The 17,981-nt window shown below is 48.5% G+C and overlaps 1 protein-coding gene across 1 annotated transcript in view; it reads left to right on the plus strand.

Moving 5' to 3' along the window:
* The window catches only part of HELZ (helicase with zinc finger), a 211,751-nt gene extending 194,575 nt beyond the window's left edge, over positions 1 to 17,176 (plus strand). Inside the window, exons 30-31 of the mRNA XM_082272103.1 lie at positions 10,107 to 10,353; positions 16,826 to 17,176. Of these exons, the coding sequence (XP_082128229.1) occupies positions 10,107 to 10,353; positions 16,826 to 17,166 (588 nt within the window). The 3' untranslated portion in view covers positions 17,167 to 17,176. The remainder of the gene's footprint in view (positions 1 to 10,106; positions 10,354 to 16,825) is intronic.
* The last annotated feature ends 805 nt before the right edge of the window (positions 17,177 to 17,981 follow it).

Consider the following 17,981-nt stretch of genomic DNA (forward strand, 5'->3'; position numbering starts at 1 on the left):
AACAACCTGTTAATTTTTAGAAGGATTTAGGCCTCATTTACACAGCACACACCCGTGTGATGGTTGTGTTTGCCTATATGGGTTGAACAGGTGTTCCATGCATCCTCATACAGACAGTCCCTTTCATGCCGATGGGGACACAGCCACTCATCCCAGTTTGACATTTGTGTGGGTGCGTGTCCCAGAATGCAGACAGTGTGAATTTGGGGACATGTACCTACACAAATGTCAAATTGGGAGCAGCGGCTGTCTCTGTGCATCTGCTTTTTGCAATTGACATGAATTGGAAAACCTTTGCAACACATTCAAGCAAACACACCCTTAGAAGGTTGTATGATTTAACCCCTTTAGAAGGCCAGGAGGCAGGGAGTAGTGGCTTTTGGCCACGTGACTGCAGTGATTGGCAGTCATGGCCGTCACGTGATTGGAAAACTACTTACGCCAGAAGGGAGGTGTACCAGGAGTGCGCAACGCGTGTAGCTCTATTAGTGCTATTGCATGCAAATATGCGGGAGCGCCGTACCTAGGCTCGGCCCCTAAGAGGCCATGTATTTGTGTGTGCTCGGTACCCACAGGTGAAATACAAACCACATCAACATCCTCCTGCGTACAAATGGGATGCTCAGACTTAAAGTTTCTCATTCATTTGCTTCTCCAAATCAATGCAATTGCCACACATTGCTACCCTCTTAGGACTGGGGAAGTCTCAATCATGTAGAAGTAGAAAGGTAAAGGTGCATCAGCTTAGTGCATTACCTTTGTAAACTTTATTGAAAAAGTGTCATAAGCTCATCACAGACAACCAAAGACTATATTACCCGATTGACTGCACATGCGTCTTATCTCAGGAAGATGGCGTCTGGATCCTACAGGTTTCAAGGGGGTTCCCCTTTCCCTTAAAGCTCTAAGGTTAACGAAAGGGCTCTGAGAAAGAGGGGAACCCCCTTGAAACCTGTTGGATCCAGACGCCATCTTTCTGAGTCAAGTGGTGTGTACTGTTGATCGGGCAACAGCAAACGCTAATTGTCTCAGGAAGATGGCGTCTGAAACCAACAGGTTTTGAGGGGTTCCCCTCTTCCTCCGATCCCTAAGGTGTTAATGCCGGTTCACACTTCCTCGTTTGCGGAGATCGCATGAAATTCGGAGCGCACTGCTCCTAATTACATGCGATCTGATGTGCGGATGCGAGTTCAGCCATACAATTTGTATGGCTGGATTCGCACTGTATCCGCACCAAACACACACATGAGGCTTTTTTTGAGCCGCAGTAGAATCGGATTGCACAGTGGTTCACACTTGTGCGATCGGATTCTGTGCGTACTTGCAGATCGCACTGCGATATGCGATCCGCAACTGGGGGTGTCGTTAACTTTTAATTGACACCCCCTGCATATCGCATATGGCAGTGTGAACTGCCAGATGTGCGGATGCGATGCGGGTACACGCTGCATATTCGCAGCGTTCCCGCATCGCAGAAGTGTGAACCGGCACTCAGGGTTAGTGCTCTGAGGAAGAGGGGAACACCCTCTAAACCTGTTGGATCCAGAAGCCATCTTCCTGAGACACGGTGTGTGTACTGTTGATGAGGCAACAGCACACACCCCTTGGCTCAGGAAGATGGCGCATGGATCCAACAGGTTTCAAGGGGGGTTCCCCTCTTTCTCAGATCCTCTAAACCTGTATGCCTGTTGGATCCAGAGGCCATCTAACTAAGACGAGTGTGTGGAGTTGATCTGGCAGTTGTCTGATGAATTTGCGACACTTAAATACGCCTGTGTAAACGAGGCCTTAGGGTGGTGGATAATGCTGCATGGAGCTGGTGTGTATGCAATTCACATTGTATTTTTGTGTTATGCAATGTAGATTAATTTACAGCAATGGTAGAATTCTCATTTAAAGTTAAAACTTGGTTATGGATGTAGAGATGAGGGGTTTGAACCCTCTGGCAGGTTTTTATTGCGGTCTGTATCCCTACTGGGGGATTCACCCCATCATCATGTTTGTCACTGGGACCTAAACACTTTCCCTCCAGGTCTTTTTCTGTTATTTGTTTACATGTAAAAATCTGTATTTCTCTTAAGATTGACGGACACAGCTCCTGATCTTCTTAACCTTTGGGTTATACTGCCCCCTACAGGAGTAGGACACTAGGCAGAATAAGTCTGGCTACGCCTATGGGCAGTCCCAGGGGGTATACTCCCTCTCTGCTATATTTACTCAGTTTTTTTCTGCCTTTTTAGGAGTAAGGACCTATTTCCTTGCTGGGATCTCTGGTCCTGGCAATTTTTTTCTTTTTAGATATAATTTTTTTCTCCTGGATTTTTTCCTGTGAGATCTACAATCAACTACCGGGCTGGGAAACAGACTGAATAATCTAGATCCAGTGGTCAACCCAGTCCAGCCAGCGAGCACATGCAGAACTCAGCTCCGCGCTGGGTTGGCTAACTCGCAGGCCAGCCCACTGGACGGGGGCTGGCCTGCGAGTTAAACGCCTTGTGAGGTCGCATACGACCGGGCCTCTGCCCGAGTCGCAGCGTTCCTCCTGGCTAAAAGCCCTCCATTTCGATAGAGAGAAGGTTCTGTCTGGAGCGGTGCTCACCTTGTTCCTGGTATAAGTAACTGTCCTCCCTCTACCCATGGAGGGTTTTGGGGTGGACGTGGGCCCCTGGGTTCCCCTCCTTCCCGTTAGGCACACCCCTCATCAGTCTGGTAGTCCCATGTTTGTGTAGTCCGGCTGCCATTTTTCGGTGATTTGCCATTGAAAATAGTGGGGGCCATGACAGTGAAGCCCTCTGGGCGGCGATTTCGGTGGTTTGAGCCCCTATTCATCCCCTGGTGCTGACTCCTGGATCTTTTCATTTCCTGATCGCCGTTTGTGCAGTGCAGATTCTCCTGGTAGCTGCGGTGCCTGGTTTCTGCAGGGTGGCGAGTCTGGTGGGGTCCTCTTCCTCTCTACTCAGGATCGATTGGTGCCGTGTGGCTGGCAACCAGGTGGGCTGCCAGAGCGGTGGGGGTTGTCCCTTAGCAGTGTTACAGTTTTTGTCGGGTCCCCCTGGTGACTCATGGAGTCTTTGGTTTAAGATTTTTACGATTTTTAAGTACAAATGTTTGTCGTTATTCCTCAAGCGTGCGCAATTTTGAAGCATGACATGTTGGGTATCTATTTACTCGGCTTAACATTTGTCTTTCACATTATAGCTAAAAATTGGGCTAACTTTACTGTTTTCTTATTTTTTAATTTAAAAAAGTTTTTCTTTTTCCAAAAAGTTGCATTTGTAAGACCGCTGCGCAAATACGGTCTGACAAAGTATTGCAACGATCTCCATTTTATTCTCTAGGGTCTCTGCTAAAAAACATGTATATAATGTTTGGGGGTTCTAAGTAATTTTCTAGCAAAAAAATACTGATTTAAACAACAAGTGTCAGAAATTGGCCCGGTCCTTAAAGCGGAGTTCCGCCTCCCCCTCCAAAAATTAAGTCAGCATCTACACATACTGTACACATACTGATACTGTACACATACTGATACTGTACACATACTGATACTGTACACATACTCTACACATACTGATACTGTACACATACTGTACACATACTGTACACATACTGTACACATACTGTACACATACTGTACACATACTGTACACATACTGTACACATACTGTACACATACTGTACACATACTCTACACATACTCTACACATACTCTACACATACTCTACACATACTCTACACATACTCTACACATACTCTACACCTACTGATACTCTACACCTACTGATACTCTACACCTACTGATACTCTACACCTACTGATACTCTACACCTACTGATACTCTACACATACTGATACTCTACACATACTGATACTGTACTGATACTCTACACATACTGTACACGTACTGATACTCTACACATACTGTACACGTACTGATACTCTACACATACTGTGCTGTACACGTGCTGGTGCTGTACACGTGCTGGTGCTGTACACGTGCTGGTGCTGTACACGTGCTGGTGCTGTACACGTGCTGCAGCTGCTGACTTTTAATATTAGGACACTTACCTGTCCTGGACTCCAGCGATGTCGGCACCGCAGCCGATGTTTCCATTGGCTGTCGGGTGCTGCCGCTGCCATTGCCGGTAAGGGAACCTGGCAGTGAAGCCTTGCGACTTCACGGGCGGGTCCCTACTGCGCATGCGCGAAGCACGCTGCGCATTCGGATTGGCTCAACGGCGGGGGGAAGGAGGAGGGGGCCAAACTTCCGAGGGACGGCGCCATCTCCTGGAAGTGGGGAAGGGTACCTGTCAAATACAGGTATCCGTCCCCCCCTCCCCCCTGAAAGGTGCCAAATGGCACCGGAGGGGGGATGGAAGCAAACGAGTGGAAGTTCCACTTTTGGGTGGAACTCCAATTTAAGTGGTTAATAACTCACGAGGAGATCGGCAGGTAAGAAGACTGAGACTTTTCTTCCTGCGGGGATCCTATGGGCAGGCAGGATCTCAGTTTTGGGGTCCATGAATTGATACGTGATGAGCGATCGATGTTTGATCTCAGCCTGTGAGCGTCCCTTCCTATCCTGAATATCCGGAGCGGATGGACCGACCCTTTAAGTGTTAATTCACAACGGCAGAACGCTTGGGGTGTAATCAGCTTCTGTATTCCCAGCTCTAAGCTTCTTACCCGGCGAATGTGAGCGAGCGTTTGCGAATATATTATTTTATTTCCCAGCTCTGCAGATAAAGCCGGCACACGCTCGCCTCCCCTCCCCCGTACGTCACTGCGGGGTTTTAATATTAAATGAAAGAGACAGGGCCTGTTGTGCCGTGCTGCCTCCTAACCCCGTTCATAAAGGCCGCGCCTGTAATACGAAGGATCGCTAATGAAGCCTGTCCGTCGCCGCCGGATTATGCAGAGTCATTAAACGATTGGATATTGGCCGATACGTCCGCCTCGCCTTCGGAAAATCGCGTGGGCAGACTCTTTAAAGTAATCTCTCCCTTTGAAAGTCGAGATCAAAGTGCGACTTAGTGTCACGCCGGCGTTAATGAAAGCCGAAGATTTAGGTTTGCTCGCTGGAGGTGTTTTCGGTGCCCCCCTCCCCCTTCCTTGCCGGAGAGACCGTGTCTGAGAACAGCGTCAGCGCATCCTGAGGCGTGCATTCGGGGCTATATCTGTGACCCCCTCCCCCGAAATCTACGTTTCTCTCCTAGAGATGATTATTGATACAAAGGTGCCATCGCTCTGATAGAAATCTTATGTCTGTTCCAATCTAAAAATATTTGGATCCCGAACGCCCCCATTCACACCTGAGCGATTTTCTGCTTGGAGTTCAAAAACGCTCAACAAGCCAAATACCATTCATTTCATTGGCCCCTGTTCACATGTGAGAGTTCCGTCACCTGACTCAAAACGTCTCCATCAACAAAGACATGAGCTTCTTATTGGCAGAATCGGCCCATAGACTTCAATGGGAATGCCTGAAAATGTGTGACATAGGTGTCGCTTTGTGCTCCAACAGCAGCTCTCCGTCCCTAATCTCCACCTCTCCTCCGCCTTGTGCTTTCTATTGGCTAAACTGTAAAACGCTTGTAATGCGCTTCCTAAAACGCTTGTAATAAGCTTCCAATTATTAGTGTTGCCTTCCCTGCCGGAAGCTCACTATGATTGGTGTTGCCTTCCCTGCCGGCAGCTCACCGGGATTGGTGTTGCCTTCCCTGCCGGCGGCTCACCAGGATTGGCGTCGCCTTCCCTGCCGGCGGCTCACCAGGATTGGCGTCGCCTTCCCTGCCGGCGGCTCACCAGGAGTGGCGTCGCCTTCCCTGCCGGCGGCTCACCAGGAGTGGCGTCGCCTTCCCTGCCGGCGGCTCACCAGGAGTGGTGTCGCCTTCCCTGCCGGCGGCTCACCAGGAGTGGTGTCGCCTTCCCTGCCGGCGGCTCACCAGGAGTGGTGTCGCCTTCCCTGCCGGCGGCTCACCAGGAGTGGTGTCGCCTTCCCTGCCGGCGGCTCACCAGGAGTGGTGTCGCCTTCCCTGCCGGCGGCTCACCAGGAGTGGTGTCGCCTTCCCTGCCGGCGGCTCACCATGAGTGGTGTCGCCTTCCCTGCCAGCGGCTCACCATGAGTGGTGTCGCCTTCCCTGCCGCCAGAACACCATGAGTGGTGTCGCCTTCCCTGCCACCAGAACACCATGGGTGGTGTCGCCTTCCCTGCCGCCAGAACACCATGAGTGGTGTTGCCAGCTATAATCGTCTGGGGAAAAACCCAACAGCCTGATTGTAAAGGGTCAATCAGGGTGCCCTTACATGTATCGAATCTGGCCAGTTCTGTAGGAATTTAATTGACTTCACTCTATGTACATGCCGGTGTCCATAGTAGACTGGAGTTTGGCTTGAACTCTATAAACAAAGCCTGCCCCTCTATAATGTGTACTTGTCTCAGTCCAGAGCACAAAGTGTCATTTCTGTCTGCTGCTTCCTTCCTCTACTATCTGCATGAGTCACTTCTGATCAGTTTTCCTGGCACCAAGAGATAAAAGGTGACGGGAGCTCCAGCACACAGCCTGTGATTGACAGCCTCAGCTCTGTAAAGGTGTGAATGGGCCTCCAATGAGCTCTGCAGAGTGTAACTTCAGCTCCCCCCCCCCCCCCCCTGCTTTCTGAAAGCTCAGACAAGCCGTATAAATTCTGGAATTTGAACGGCTGTAGAGAAGAGAAGATTGCAGATAAAGAGGTACAACTTATGTAGGAGGATTTGTGTATCTCCTGAGTCCAGTCACTTCACTGGGGATATGGAGGTTTACAGCCACGTTATATCCATATTTCATGTTTGGTTCTGTGTGGCTCGGGGGGTGACATTCTGTTCTCAGTCCTCGGCTGTTGTCGGTCTGACAGTTGTCACATCGTCTCTTCGGTGTACCCAGGTGCGAACGCGCCCTCACCACTTACATAACCGTGCCGGCAGCGGCTGACATCCACTTTTTCTCATGTGTGAAAGCGTTATGGGTGGGGGGAGGGGGGGCTGTCTGCGCTGAGGGCGGAATCCACTTCAATCTGCTCCTCATTGCGGAGTCTCGTACTCGCAGAGCGCGCCGTTCGCTCTTTGATAATGCCTCCTAATTGAGCGTGTCTGCCATTGTTCATTGAAGCTAATTGGCATTTAATTATCGCTTGATACCATCGGAACGAACGCTGTTTTTTTAGGGGGGGGGGGGGGCTTTTAATGTTCACTGTAAAGGAAACGTGTTAAGTGACGACGTTTGATTTCATTTTCTGGATGTTTTTGGAGAGCGAGGACGTCGTGCTGTTCCTGATTAACAAGTGTAATGCGAGGATCTGTCACCGTTCTGTGGGGGAGGGGCTCTTACTCCTGGGATAAAGGCACACATAACTTTATAGGAAATCCCCTTCATGGACAGGAAGACGCAGCTAATCCCGGAACACATTGCGTCGTGTTTTATTCTTATTTTTTAGATGCTTTATCACTGAAAGTGAAATCAAACATTTTTGGGCCAGAACAGGAAGAGAGGGGAAATCATCCAATGGGGACACTAGTTCTGGTGATAACCAGCGATTCCCTTACTTTGGAGGTATTCACTCTCACTTCCTGTTGTAGCGATGGGACAGGAAGTGAAGGGAATCCCCCCCCCCAGGGGGACACAGATGGCATAAAAAAGCCTAACGGGTGCTAACCCTCCCTTACTATATCCAAAATGTATATATACTTAAGGATATATAGACGACTTGGCTCTGCTTTATCCACTTGCAGACCACAATACACGTATATATATGCTGTGGTTAGCCGAGAGGTTTACTGGGGTTATGGATGAAGCCAGTGGGGCAACTACAGTCACACTTGCGTCTGGGCCCTGGCATTTCGCCACCGTCAGAGGGGCCCCAGTGGAGTTGCTAGTCGCAGGGCTCTGAGCCAAGTGCATTTCTCTTCTATAGCTCAGAGCTGGCATGAACAGGTCCCCCTCCTCCCTCGTACAGATGAAAGTGCTCCAAGCGGCTCATGAGCTGCTGGAACACTTTCAGAAGTGGCGAGAGGGGGTATCCCCCTTCCTCCCGCTGCGGCCGGTGTTTCTCGGGCTTACCGTTATTACTGGCACACCGAGAACAATCCGACAGTGCGGCCAGCTGGTCAAAGAGGCCTTAAAAGACTAGATCGCCTCTGACCTCCTCTATGGCCCTGGAGGACCGGAGGGACGTCATGACATCACTTCCAGTCCAGGGTGGAAGTAAACTAATTTTTTTATTTTTGGTCCTTTAAAAGTGAAAGATTTTTGACCCCAGATCTCACATTAAAGAGGTCATGTCATCCTTATTTCTATTACAAGGGATGATTACATTCCTTGTAATAAAAATAAAAGTGATCCCAAAAAAAAAAAAAGGGGGACAGTGTAAAAATAAAATAAGAAATAAAAATAATTTAAAGCGCCTCCATCCCTCTGTGCTTGCGTGCAGAAGTGAACACATACGTACAGTACAGACCAAAAGTTTGGCCACACGTTCTCATTCAAAGAGTTTTCTTTATTTTCATGACTATGAAAATTGTAGAGTCACAGTTCAAGAGGAGTCACCTGAAATGGTCTCCCAACAGTCTTGAAGGAGTTCCCAGAGATTCTTAGCACTTGTTGGCCCTTTTGCCTTCACTCTGCGGTCCAGCTCACCCCAAACCATCTGGGTTGGGTTCAGGTCCGGTGACTGTGGAGACCAGGTCATGTGGCCCAGCACCCCATCACTCTCCTCCTTGGTGAAATAGCCCTTACACAGTCTGGAGGTGTTTGGGGTCATTGTCCTGTTGAAAAATAAATGACGGTCCAACTAAACGCAAATCGGATGGCATGCCGCTGCAAGATGCTGTGGTAGCCATGCTGGTTCAGTATGCCTTCAATTTTGAATAAACCCCCAACAGTGTCACCAGCAAAGCACCCCCCCACCATCACATCTCCTCCTCCATGCTTCACGGTGGGAACCAGGCATGTAGAGTCCATCCGTTCACCTTTTCTGCGTCGCACAAAGACACAGTGGTTGGAACCAAAGATCTCAAATTTGGACTCATCAGACCAAAGCACAGATTTCCACCGGTCTAATGTCCATTCCTTGTGTTCTTTAGCCCAAACAAGTCTCTTCTGCTTGTTGCCTTTCTTTAGCAGTGGTTTCCTAGCAGATATTCTACCATGAAGGCCGGATTCACAGTCTCCTCCTAACAGTTGTTCTAGAGATGTGTCTGCTGCTAGAACTCCGTGTGCCATTGACCTGGTCTCTAATCTGAGCGATTTCTGAGGCTGGGGACTCGCACGAACTTATCCTCCGCAGCAGAGGTGACTCTTGGTCTTCCTTTCCTGGGGCGCTCCGCATGTCAGACAGTTTCTTTGTAGCGCTTGATGGTTTTTGTGACTGCACTTGGGGACACTTTCAAAGTTTTCCCAATTTTTCGGACTGACTGACCTTCATTTCTTAAAGTAATGATGGCCACTCGTTTTCCTGTACTTAGCTGCTTTTTTCTTGCCATAATACAAATTCTAACAGTCTATTCAGTAGGACTATCAGCTGTGTATTCACCTGACTTCTGATGGTCCCAACACCATTTATAAGGCAAGAAATCACACTTATTAAACCTGACAGGGCACACCTGTGACGTGAAAACCATTTCAGGTGACTTCCTCTTGAAGTGTGACTCTACAATTTTCATAGTCATGAAAATAAAGAAAACTCTTTGAATGAGAAGGTGTCCCCAAACTTTTGGTCTGTACTGTAGGTCATGCATGCGTTTGTAAACGGTGTTCGCACCACATGTGAGGTATTGCCAAGAATGTTCTAGCGGGAGCAATAATTCTAGCGCTGGACCTCCTCTGTAACTCTAAACCAGTACCATTTAAAAAATTTAAAGCATCGCCTTTGAATATTTTGAAGTATCGTAGTTTGGGGGTTCTAAGTAAATTTATAGCAAGAAAAAGAAAATGCAGATTTTTACATGTATGTGAGAAGTGTCGGAATGGGCTCGGTGTTGAAGTGGTGAAATGTGACCTGTCTTGTGTTAGGTGTACAGGAGATGGTTCTGTAGAAATGTCGTCTTCTCACTTTTCCTTCTCGTCCCCGCCCAGTATGAACCACGAGGTCCCGGCAGGCCACTGTACCAAAGAAGAATCTCGGCCGCTTCGGTGCATACAGGTCCTGATGAATTAGCCACTTGTCCTGAAAATCTCGGTAAAGATCTCCCGGACCCAAACAAACCAGCATCATACAGCTATTCATCTCCAGAGCTCTGGGTCAATGCTGCATCCTCCGCCCCGTTCCAGAACATTCCGTGCAATGGGGCCAACCGATCCGGAACACCAAGGGACATGCTAGGTAAGAAGGTTTTGCGTTTTGTTGTTTTTTGTTTTATTTTTTGTTTTTCATTTTATTTTTTATTTTTTACTGAATTTTGCACGGTTTTGTCTTATAAAGTACATTTGATATTGTGTTGTCTTGGCACAGTGTTAGTCCGCTGAGTGAGGTGGAGAGTGCTCTGGTAATTGTTCACAGTGCAAAGCAATCAGGCCTTCCCACATTCTATATATTAAAAAAGAAAATGGGGAAGGGCGCTAACAAGTTAGCCCAAAACTGTCAAGGAGCACACTATGCATTTGTAACTTTGTGGACTTTATAAATACATTCTTAATCTATATATATATGTATTTTTTATATATATATATATGTATTTTTTTATATATATATTTATTTATATATATATATATATATATATATATATATATATATATATATATATATATATATATATATTTTTTCTCTTGCGTCTTCTGACAGACGCAGCCTCTTCCAAGTTTTATCACTATTGGGGAATGGCGCCCTCCGCAGGAGCAGGCTAGGTAGTGAAACTTTATTAAAAAACTAGACACACCTAGGGGCAGGGGTCTTCAAACTATGGCCCTCCAGCTCTTGAGGAACTACAATTCCCAAAATGCCTAGTCAGGTCTGTGAATGTCAGAGTTTTACAATGCCTCATGGGATGTGTAATTCCACAACAGCTGGAGGGCCGTAGTTTGAGGATCCCTGCCTTTAGGGGCTGTCCCTCTCAACATTGCCCTCAGACACTTGGAGCTTACTTATCAGTTTCTTGCTGCCTAGCTCAGGAGTAGGACGTAGGATACCCTACGGGGACTCGGGTCTCCGTTTTTATTTTTTCTTTGAAAAATGTTTTGTTTTATTTTCCTCACTAACGCTAGCTAGTCAGGGGGATCCTCCTGGAGAACTACAAGCGACAGCAAGGCTGGGCTTTGCACTGGATAATCTAGATCCTTATGGTACCCCAGCCTGGCCTACGAGCATGCGCAGGTTTTGGTCCACCCAGGCCTCGCCACCACAGTGCCCCGACGGATGGGGACGAGCCTGCGATTTCTTCGCTGGGACCCGTCAACCCTGTAACGCCCTGTGTTGCAGCGTCCCCTCTTGGCTGACAGCACCCCTACTCAGAGTGGGAGGCGAGCGAGAGAGTGATGCTACCCCCCGTGTCCCTGGGACAGTCCTAAGAGGGGGTGATGTGGGCCCACTCCTGGGGATGTCAGAGCTACGATCTCTGTGGTGTCCCCCCTGGCCGGTCTGGACGGATCCTGCCTCCCTGCTTCTTATGGGGGCTCTCTGGCAGGGGGTAGGGGGTTGTAAGGCTCTTACCTTGCCCTGGGGGGGCTTCTTATAGTGGATTCCCACGGTGGCCAGGGTTCCTGGGCTCCTGACTGTCGGCGCCGATTTCGGCTGCCATTTTGGGTGAGGGCATGTCTGGCTGCATCAGTGTAAGGGCAGCAGCCATTTTTTTCATAACGTGCTTTTGGCGCTGTTTTCGGCGCCATCTTGGATGGGGGTGGCCGCATTGTAAGGGCAGTGACCACTTTCCCTGTGTTTTCCCCATATGCTTCTATTCGCATCCATGTTTGTGTAGCTCAGGATACTGTTCGGCCTCTAATGGATTAGGTCACTTCCTCCTGCCATATTTTCACTTGCTGCAGAGAAGCACTATAAGGGGTTTTGTACTGCTTTTTGGGCATTTTTCCTTAGACACGTTGCTTGCTCAGTCATTTAGCATTATAAAGGGGGACTCCAGCAGCAGCGCGGGATCGCGGTGTGGACCGCAATCGTCGATTTAAAGGGCCAGTGTTCCATTTTTTATATTTCTGCTAATATGGAGTCCCAGGGTGACAATTTCACCCCAGAGCTTGTTAGTGCATCCGGGACGTCCGAATCACCTTCCCTAGCTTCTTTATCTGCAGCCATTGAAACTTTTGGCGTCCAAAGTTGATCTTCTCATGTTACAAGGTAATGTTCAAAAACGGCCGATGCCCTCTCAGTCTTCTGATTCAGAGCCTGACATGGTTGCCACGGACATTGCCCTCCCTGAGGGATCCCTGTTCGCACTTAGGAAGACTTTGAACATTGATGATGAGCCCACCCTGTCAGGTAAGCGGGTTTCCTTCGGGTCCCGCAAAGCCCAGAAGTCGGGTCAGGTTTTCCCCTGCCCCAAGGAGTTTCACGATATTACGAACGAACAGTTGCGTCGGGGTTAAGCACGTGCTGGCGTTGCCTAAGCGCTTTCAACACCGTTACCCCTTTGTGGACCCTGTTTCCAATCGCTGGACGGTGTCACCTAATGTGGACCACACTGTTTCCAGGTTGAATAAGTCAACGGTGGTTCCCGTGGAGGACTCCCCGGTGTTTAAAGACCCAATGGATAGGCGTGTGGAGTCACTCCTCAAGCCGTTGTTCGCTTCCATGCTGGTCTCTGACGGTTACGGAATGGATTAAGGTGCTTCGGCACAACTTGGTGGCTACGTCGGTTCCACCGAATCTCATTGAGCTCACCGACCAAATGGCCCAGGCCATGGTGTATCTGTGTGATGCGAGGCTCCCCTGGTCGCAAGATTGTCTGCGGTGGGGATTGCACTCCGCCACATGGTATGGCTGAAGAGCTGCTCGGCGGACCATGCCTCTAAAAAGACCGTGTCTGATATCCCCTATTTGGGGGAATGCCTTTTTGGGGACTCCTTGGATGAGATTGTCAAGGGTCTCACAGGGGGTAAGAGTACCCCCCTGCCCCAATCCGCGAAGGGTAAATCATCCCGCATGCGGCGGGGTCCTTCCTTCAAAGTGGCCCTTTCGTGCCTCAGGGGCGCAGGAAAAGGGGAAAATCCTTCAAGGCCTCCGGAGGTAACAAGAAGCCCAAGGCCGGTCAGTCCGGTGCTGCGGCCCAGTCCTCTTCCGCATGAAGGTACGCCCTCACCCGTCTCAGTGGTGTGGGGACGTCTGCGTTACTTTCAGGAGCCCTGGTTGTCCCTAATTCAGAACAAATGGTTCACGTACTGATTTGTTCAGGGTACAAGATCGAATTTCAATCTCGCCCCACAGACAGGTTCTTTCCATCAAATCTCCGTCTGTCTCCCGATCGCCTGACTGCTCTCAAGGGGGCAGTGCAAGATCTCCTTGCTCATGGCGTTATTTTCCCGGTTCCACAGCGGAAGAGATTTGGCGGGTTTCATTCAAACCTGTTCACAGTGCCCAGGAAGGAGGGCAAGGTTCGTCCGATTCTTGAAACTCAAGTCACTGAACCGCTTTGTGCGGGTGCAGAAGTTCCGGATGGAATCCATCTGGTCGGTGGTGGCGGCTTTAAGTCAAGGGGATTTTCTGGCCTCCATGGATTTAAAGGATGCGTATCTGCACATCCCTATCTACGAAGGTCATCAGCGGTATCTCCGCTTCGCTGTGGCAGAGGAGCACTTTCAATTTGTGGCATTACCCTTTGGTCTAGCTTCGGCTCCCATGGTCTTCACCCAGGTTTTGGCCCCGGTGCTGGCTCTGCTGTGCAAGAAGGGGATTGCGGTCCTCGGTTATCTGGACGATCTCTTGTTGAGGGCGAGCTCGTGTGCCACTCTGTTGGGCGTTCTGGCGGTAACGGTTCAGACGCTCCAGGACTTCAGGTGGACCATCAACTTCCAGAAGTCGGCACTGACCCCGTCAGTGCGTCTGCAGTATCTGGGAATGGTCCTGGACTCCGCTCAAGCGAAGGTTTTTCTCCCGGAGGAAAAACTTCAGACTTTGCAGGGCGAAATCAGGTCCCTCAGGGACAATGATCTCTCCTCCCTGCGGACCTGCTTGAGGTCCCTGAGGCTGATGGTTTCAGCCTTCGAGGCGATCCTGTTTGCCCAGTTTCCCACAAGGACACTGCAAGCAGAGAATCTTGCCAAATGGAACAGGAATCCCCTGTCCTTGGACAGGATGTGTGTGTCTCACGTGGACGTAGTTTTCATGGTGGCTCCTGTCACCCCCTCTGGACCAGGGCAAGTCTTTTCTGCCCCTGCTGTGGATGGTGATCACCACAGATGCCAGCCTGACGGACTGGGGTGGAGTACTGGACACTTTGTGCCCAGGGCACGTGGTCGTCGGAGGAATCCTCCTTGCCGATAAATGTTCTGGAACTCAGGGTGATAAAACTTTGCCTGCTCCATTTGGCGACTCAGTTGCGCGGTCGCCCGGTTCGGGTTCATACTGACAATGCCACGGCTGTGGCTTACATCAATCACCAAGGGGGCACCAGGAGTGCCCGGGCGGCCAAGGAAGTGGCCGATATTCTGTCTTGGGCCGAGTCGCACGTTCCAGCTATCTCTGCTGTTCACATTCCTGGAGTGGAGAACTGGCAGGCGGACCATCTGAGTCGTCAGTCCTTGGATCAGGGGAAATGGTCCCTTCAGCCGGAGGTGTTTCGGCTCCTGTGTGCCCGGTGGGGGACTCCGGACGTGGATCTGTTCGCGTCTCGTCTCAACAAGAAGGTGGAAAGGTTCGTGGCCAGAGCTCGAGATCCTCTGGCAGACGCCACGGACATGTTGGTGGTGCCTTGGCACCAGTATCAACTGATTTATGCCTTTCCCCCGATTCAACTGTTGTCCAGGTACCTCTGCAGGTTAGCAATGGAACAGATACAAGGGATTCTGGTGGCCCCAGACTGGCCTCGTCAGTCTTGGTACGCAGACCTCATCAAGATGATCGTGGAACCTCCCTGGCGGCTACCTCTGGGAGAAGATCTGCTGTCTCAAGGGCTGATCTTCCATCCTGCTTTACTGTCTCTGGCTTTAACGGTATGGCGGTTGAAGGCCAGGTGTTGAGAGACAGAGGTTTCTCTGATGCGGTAATTTCTACCTTGCTGAGAGTTCGGAAGGCTACCTCCAGGAAGATTTATCATCGTACCTGGAAGGCATACATTGCCTGGTGTGAGTCGCAAGGGTTGCATCCTCGCTCCTTCTCGGTAGCGAGGGTCCTAGCTTTCTTGCAGAAAGGTGTGGAACAGCGTTTGGCGTTGGGCACGATTAATGGTCAAGTGTCGGCCTTGGCCATCTTCTTCCAGCGTCCCTTGGCGACAAATTCCCTGATTAGCACCTTTATTCAAGGGGTGCGTCATCTGGCTCCTCCGCGGAGGGCTCTTTTTTGCCTCCGTGGGTTTTAAATATGGTTTTGTCTGTTTTGCAATGACCTCCCTTTGAAAACATTAGAGAAATACCTCTGCCTGTGTTGTCCCAGAAGGTTGCTTTTCTGGTGGTGATCACTTCTGCTCGCAGAGTGTCTGAATTGGCGGCTCTGTCCTGCCGTCCGCCTTACCTGGTCCTTCATAGGGATAAGGTTGTTCTCCGACCCAACCAGTCTTTTCTCCCTAAAGTGGTGCCTTCCACCTCAAGGAAGATATTGTTTTGCCTTTGCTTTGTGCAAAGCCTAAGCATCCCAAGGAATTTGCCTTGCATTCATTGGATGTGGTTTGGAGCGATCAGGGTTTACCTGTCGACCACGGAATCCTTTAGGAAGTCTGATTCCCTGTTTGTCCTTCCTGAGGGACCTCGGAAGGGTTCGACTGTGTCCGCTGCAACCATTTTAAAATGGATCAGACAGACTATCGTTCAGGCCTATTCACTAAAGGGTCAGGTGCCTCCTTTCCCTGTGAGGGCACATTCTACTAGAGCCGTGAGTGCCTCTTGGACTTTTCGCCATCAGGCTTCTGTGGCTCAGGTGTGTAAAGCAGCGACCTGGTCGTCTGTGCACACTTTTACCAAATTCTACAAGATTGACGTGATGGCATCCTGGATGCTTCCTTTGGCCGCAAAGTTTTGAGTGCTGCGGTTTGTTGAAGAGACATGTTTTCTCTTCTTTGAGTGAATTTGTTGTTCTGGGGCTCCTGTTGGTTGAGCTTTTGTTGCCCTGTTGGCCACATACCGTTCTGTTGGTTGCGTCTTTTCCCACCCCTCACACCTGCACTGCTTTGGGACGTCCCAATAGTGATGAAACTTCGAAGAGGCTGCATCTGTCAGAGGACGTAAGAGAAAATAAAATTTTTGTAAGAACTCCGTAAAATTCTTTTCTCCGAGTCCTCTGACAGACGCAGCCCCCGTCCCTCTATTTTGGGGTTGTTTGTCTTCCTGTACTGCTTGCTAAGAAACTGATTAGTAAGCTCTAAGTGTCAGAGGGTAATGTCGAGAGGGACAGCCCCTAAGGGTGTGTCTAGTTAAAGCATTGTAAAATTCACAGACCTGACTAGGCATGTTGGGAATTGTAGTTCCTCAAGAGCTGGAGTGCCATAGTTTGAAGACCCCTGCCCTAAGGCGTGTCTAGTTTTTTAATGAAGTTTCACTACCTAGCTTGCTCCTGCAGAGGGCGCCATTACCCAATAGTGATGAAACTTGGAAGAGGCTGCGTCTGTCAGAGGACTCAGAGAAAATTATTTTACAGTAAGTTTTTTTTTTTTTCTTATTTGTGAACAAATTTGCTAACCCGTTTCTGTAATATTTTCCAGTTAATTCACAGAAAATGGCAAAGCCTCCGGACGACCATCTCAAAACGGAGAACATGCAGATGTCCAACTCTTTCAACTACAACGTTCTGCAGCATCTCGGCCAGTTCCCACCCCTCATGCCCAACAAACAGATTGTAGAGCCCAACGGGGCCGGAGCTGTCCAGCAGAGTACGGGCGCCAGCAAACCCACCATGTCTTACGCAAGTGCCCTGCGGGCCCCTCCCAAACCTAAGCCCCCGCCAGAACAGGCAAAAAAGAATAGCGACCCTTTGTCTTTATTTCAGGAACTAAGCTTAGGCAGTTCATCAGGTAGCAATGGTTTCTATTCCTATTTTAAGTAGTTTTCTTTTTTTGTTTTGTTTTTTCCCCCGCTTGACTTCTGTGTTTTTTTGTTTTATACATTTTTCTTTTTTTTTTCCTGTTTTGTAGAAAGAACATGTTTTTAGATTTGTTTAATGAGTAAAGGAGAATACCAGGAACTGTACATTTTAAGGTTTTAATCTTAACTTTTTTTTTTTTTTTTTATTTTAAACTTGGTTTTGTTTTTTATTTTTTTGTTTTTGGTTTTTTTTTTTTTATCAGTGTATAAAAAGTGTGTTTTTGTACACCTTGGTGTATATGTCTACTGCTCTTGTGCCCTTACAGCCCCAGCTAGAGTAAAACGTCAAGAATTCTCTTAACAAGAGGTACACAACCTATTAAAATGTATTTTAGTGTATGCATTATGTTTTTTTTTTTTTTTTTTTTTTTTTGTTTAATTTGTCAAAACTATCCAAATTTTAATGCCATAGCCTTGTACCATGCCACTCTTCTAAACTTGTGTCTGTCCTTGGATGACAAAGAAAATCAAATATTATTTACACCAACTTGCTTTCCCACTCCAGTATGGCACAGGTAGACATATACACATAGATACATAAACATATACACTAAAATGTGCGGCTTTATATTTATTTTTAAATAAAATATAAATTCACACAGACAGTTCATAGCTTTACCGCAAAGTCAGCAACTTGTTACAGAGATTTAAAAAAAAAAAAAAAATATATAAAAATATAAAAAAAATAATTTTTTAATTTTTTTTTTTTTTTAAATGTTAAGCAGACTTATAACTGTTCTATGTAGAACATTTTCTTTTGTGTCATGTTGCAAAATA

The sequence above is a fragment of the Pelophylax lessonae genome (assembly GCF_965119305.1).
Source record: "Pelophylax lessonae genome assembly, chromosome: 11".
Classification (NCBI taxonomy): Eukaryota; Metazoa; Chordata; class Amphibia; order Anura; family Ranidae; genus Pelophylax; species Pelophylax lessonae.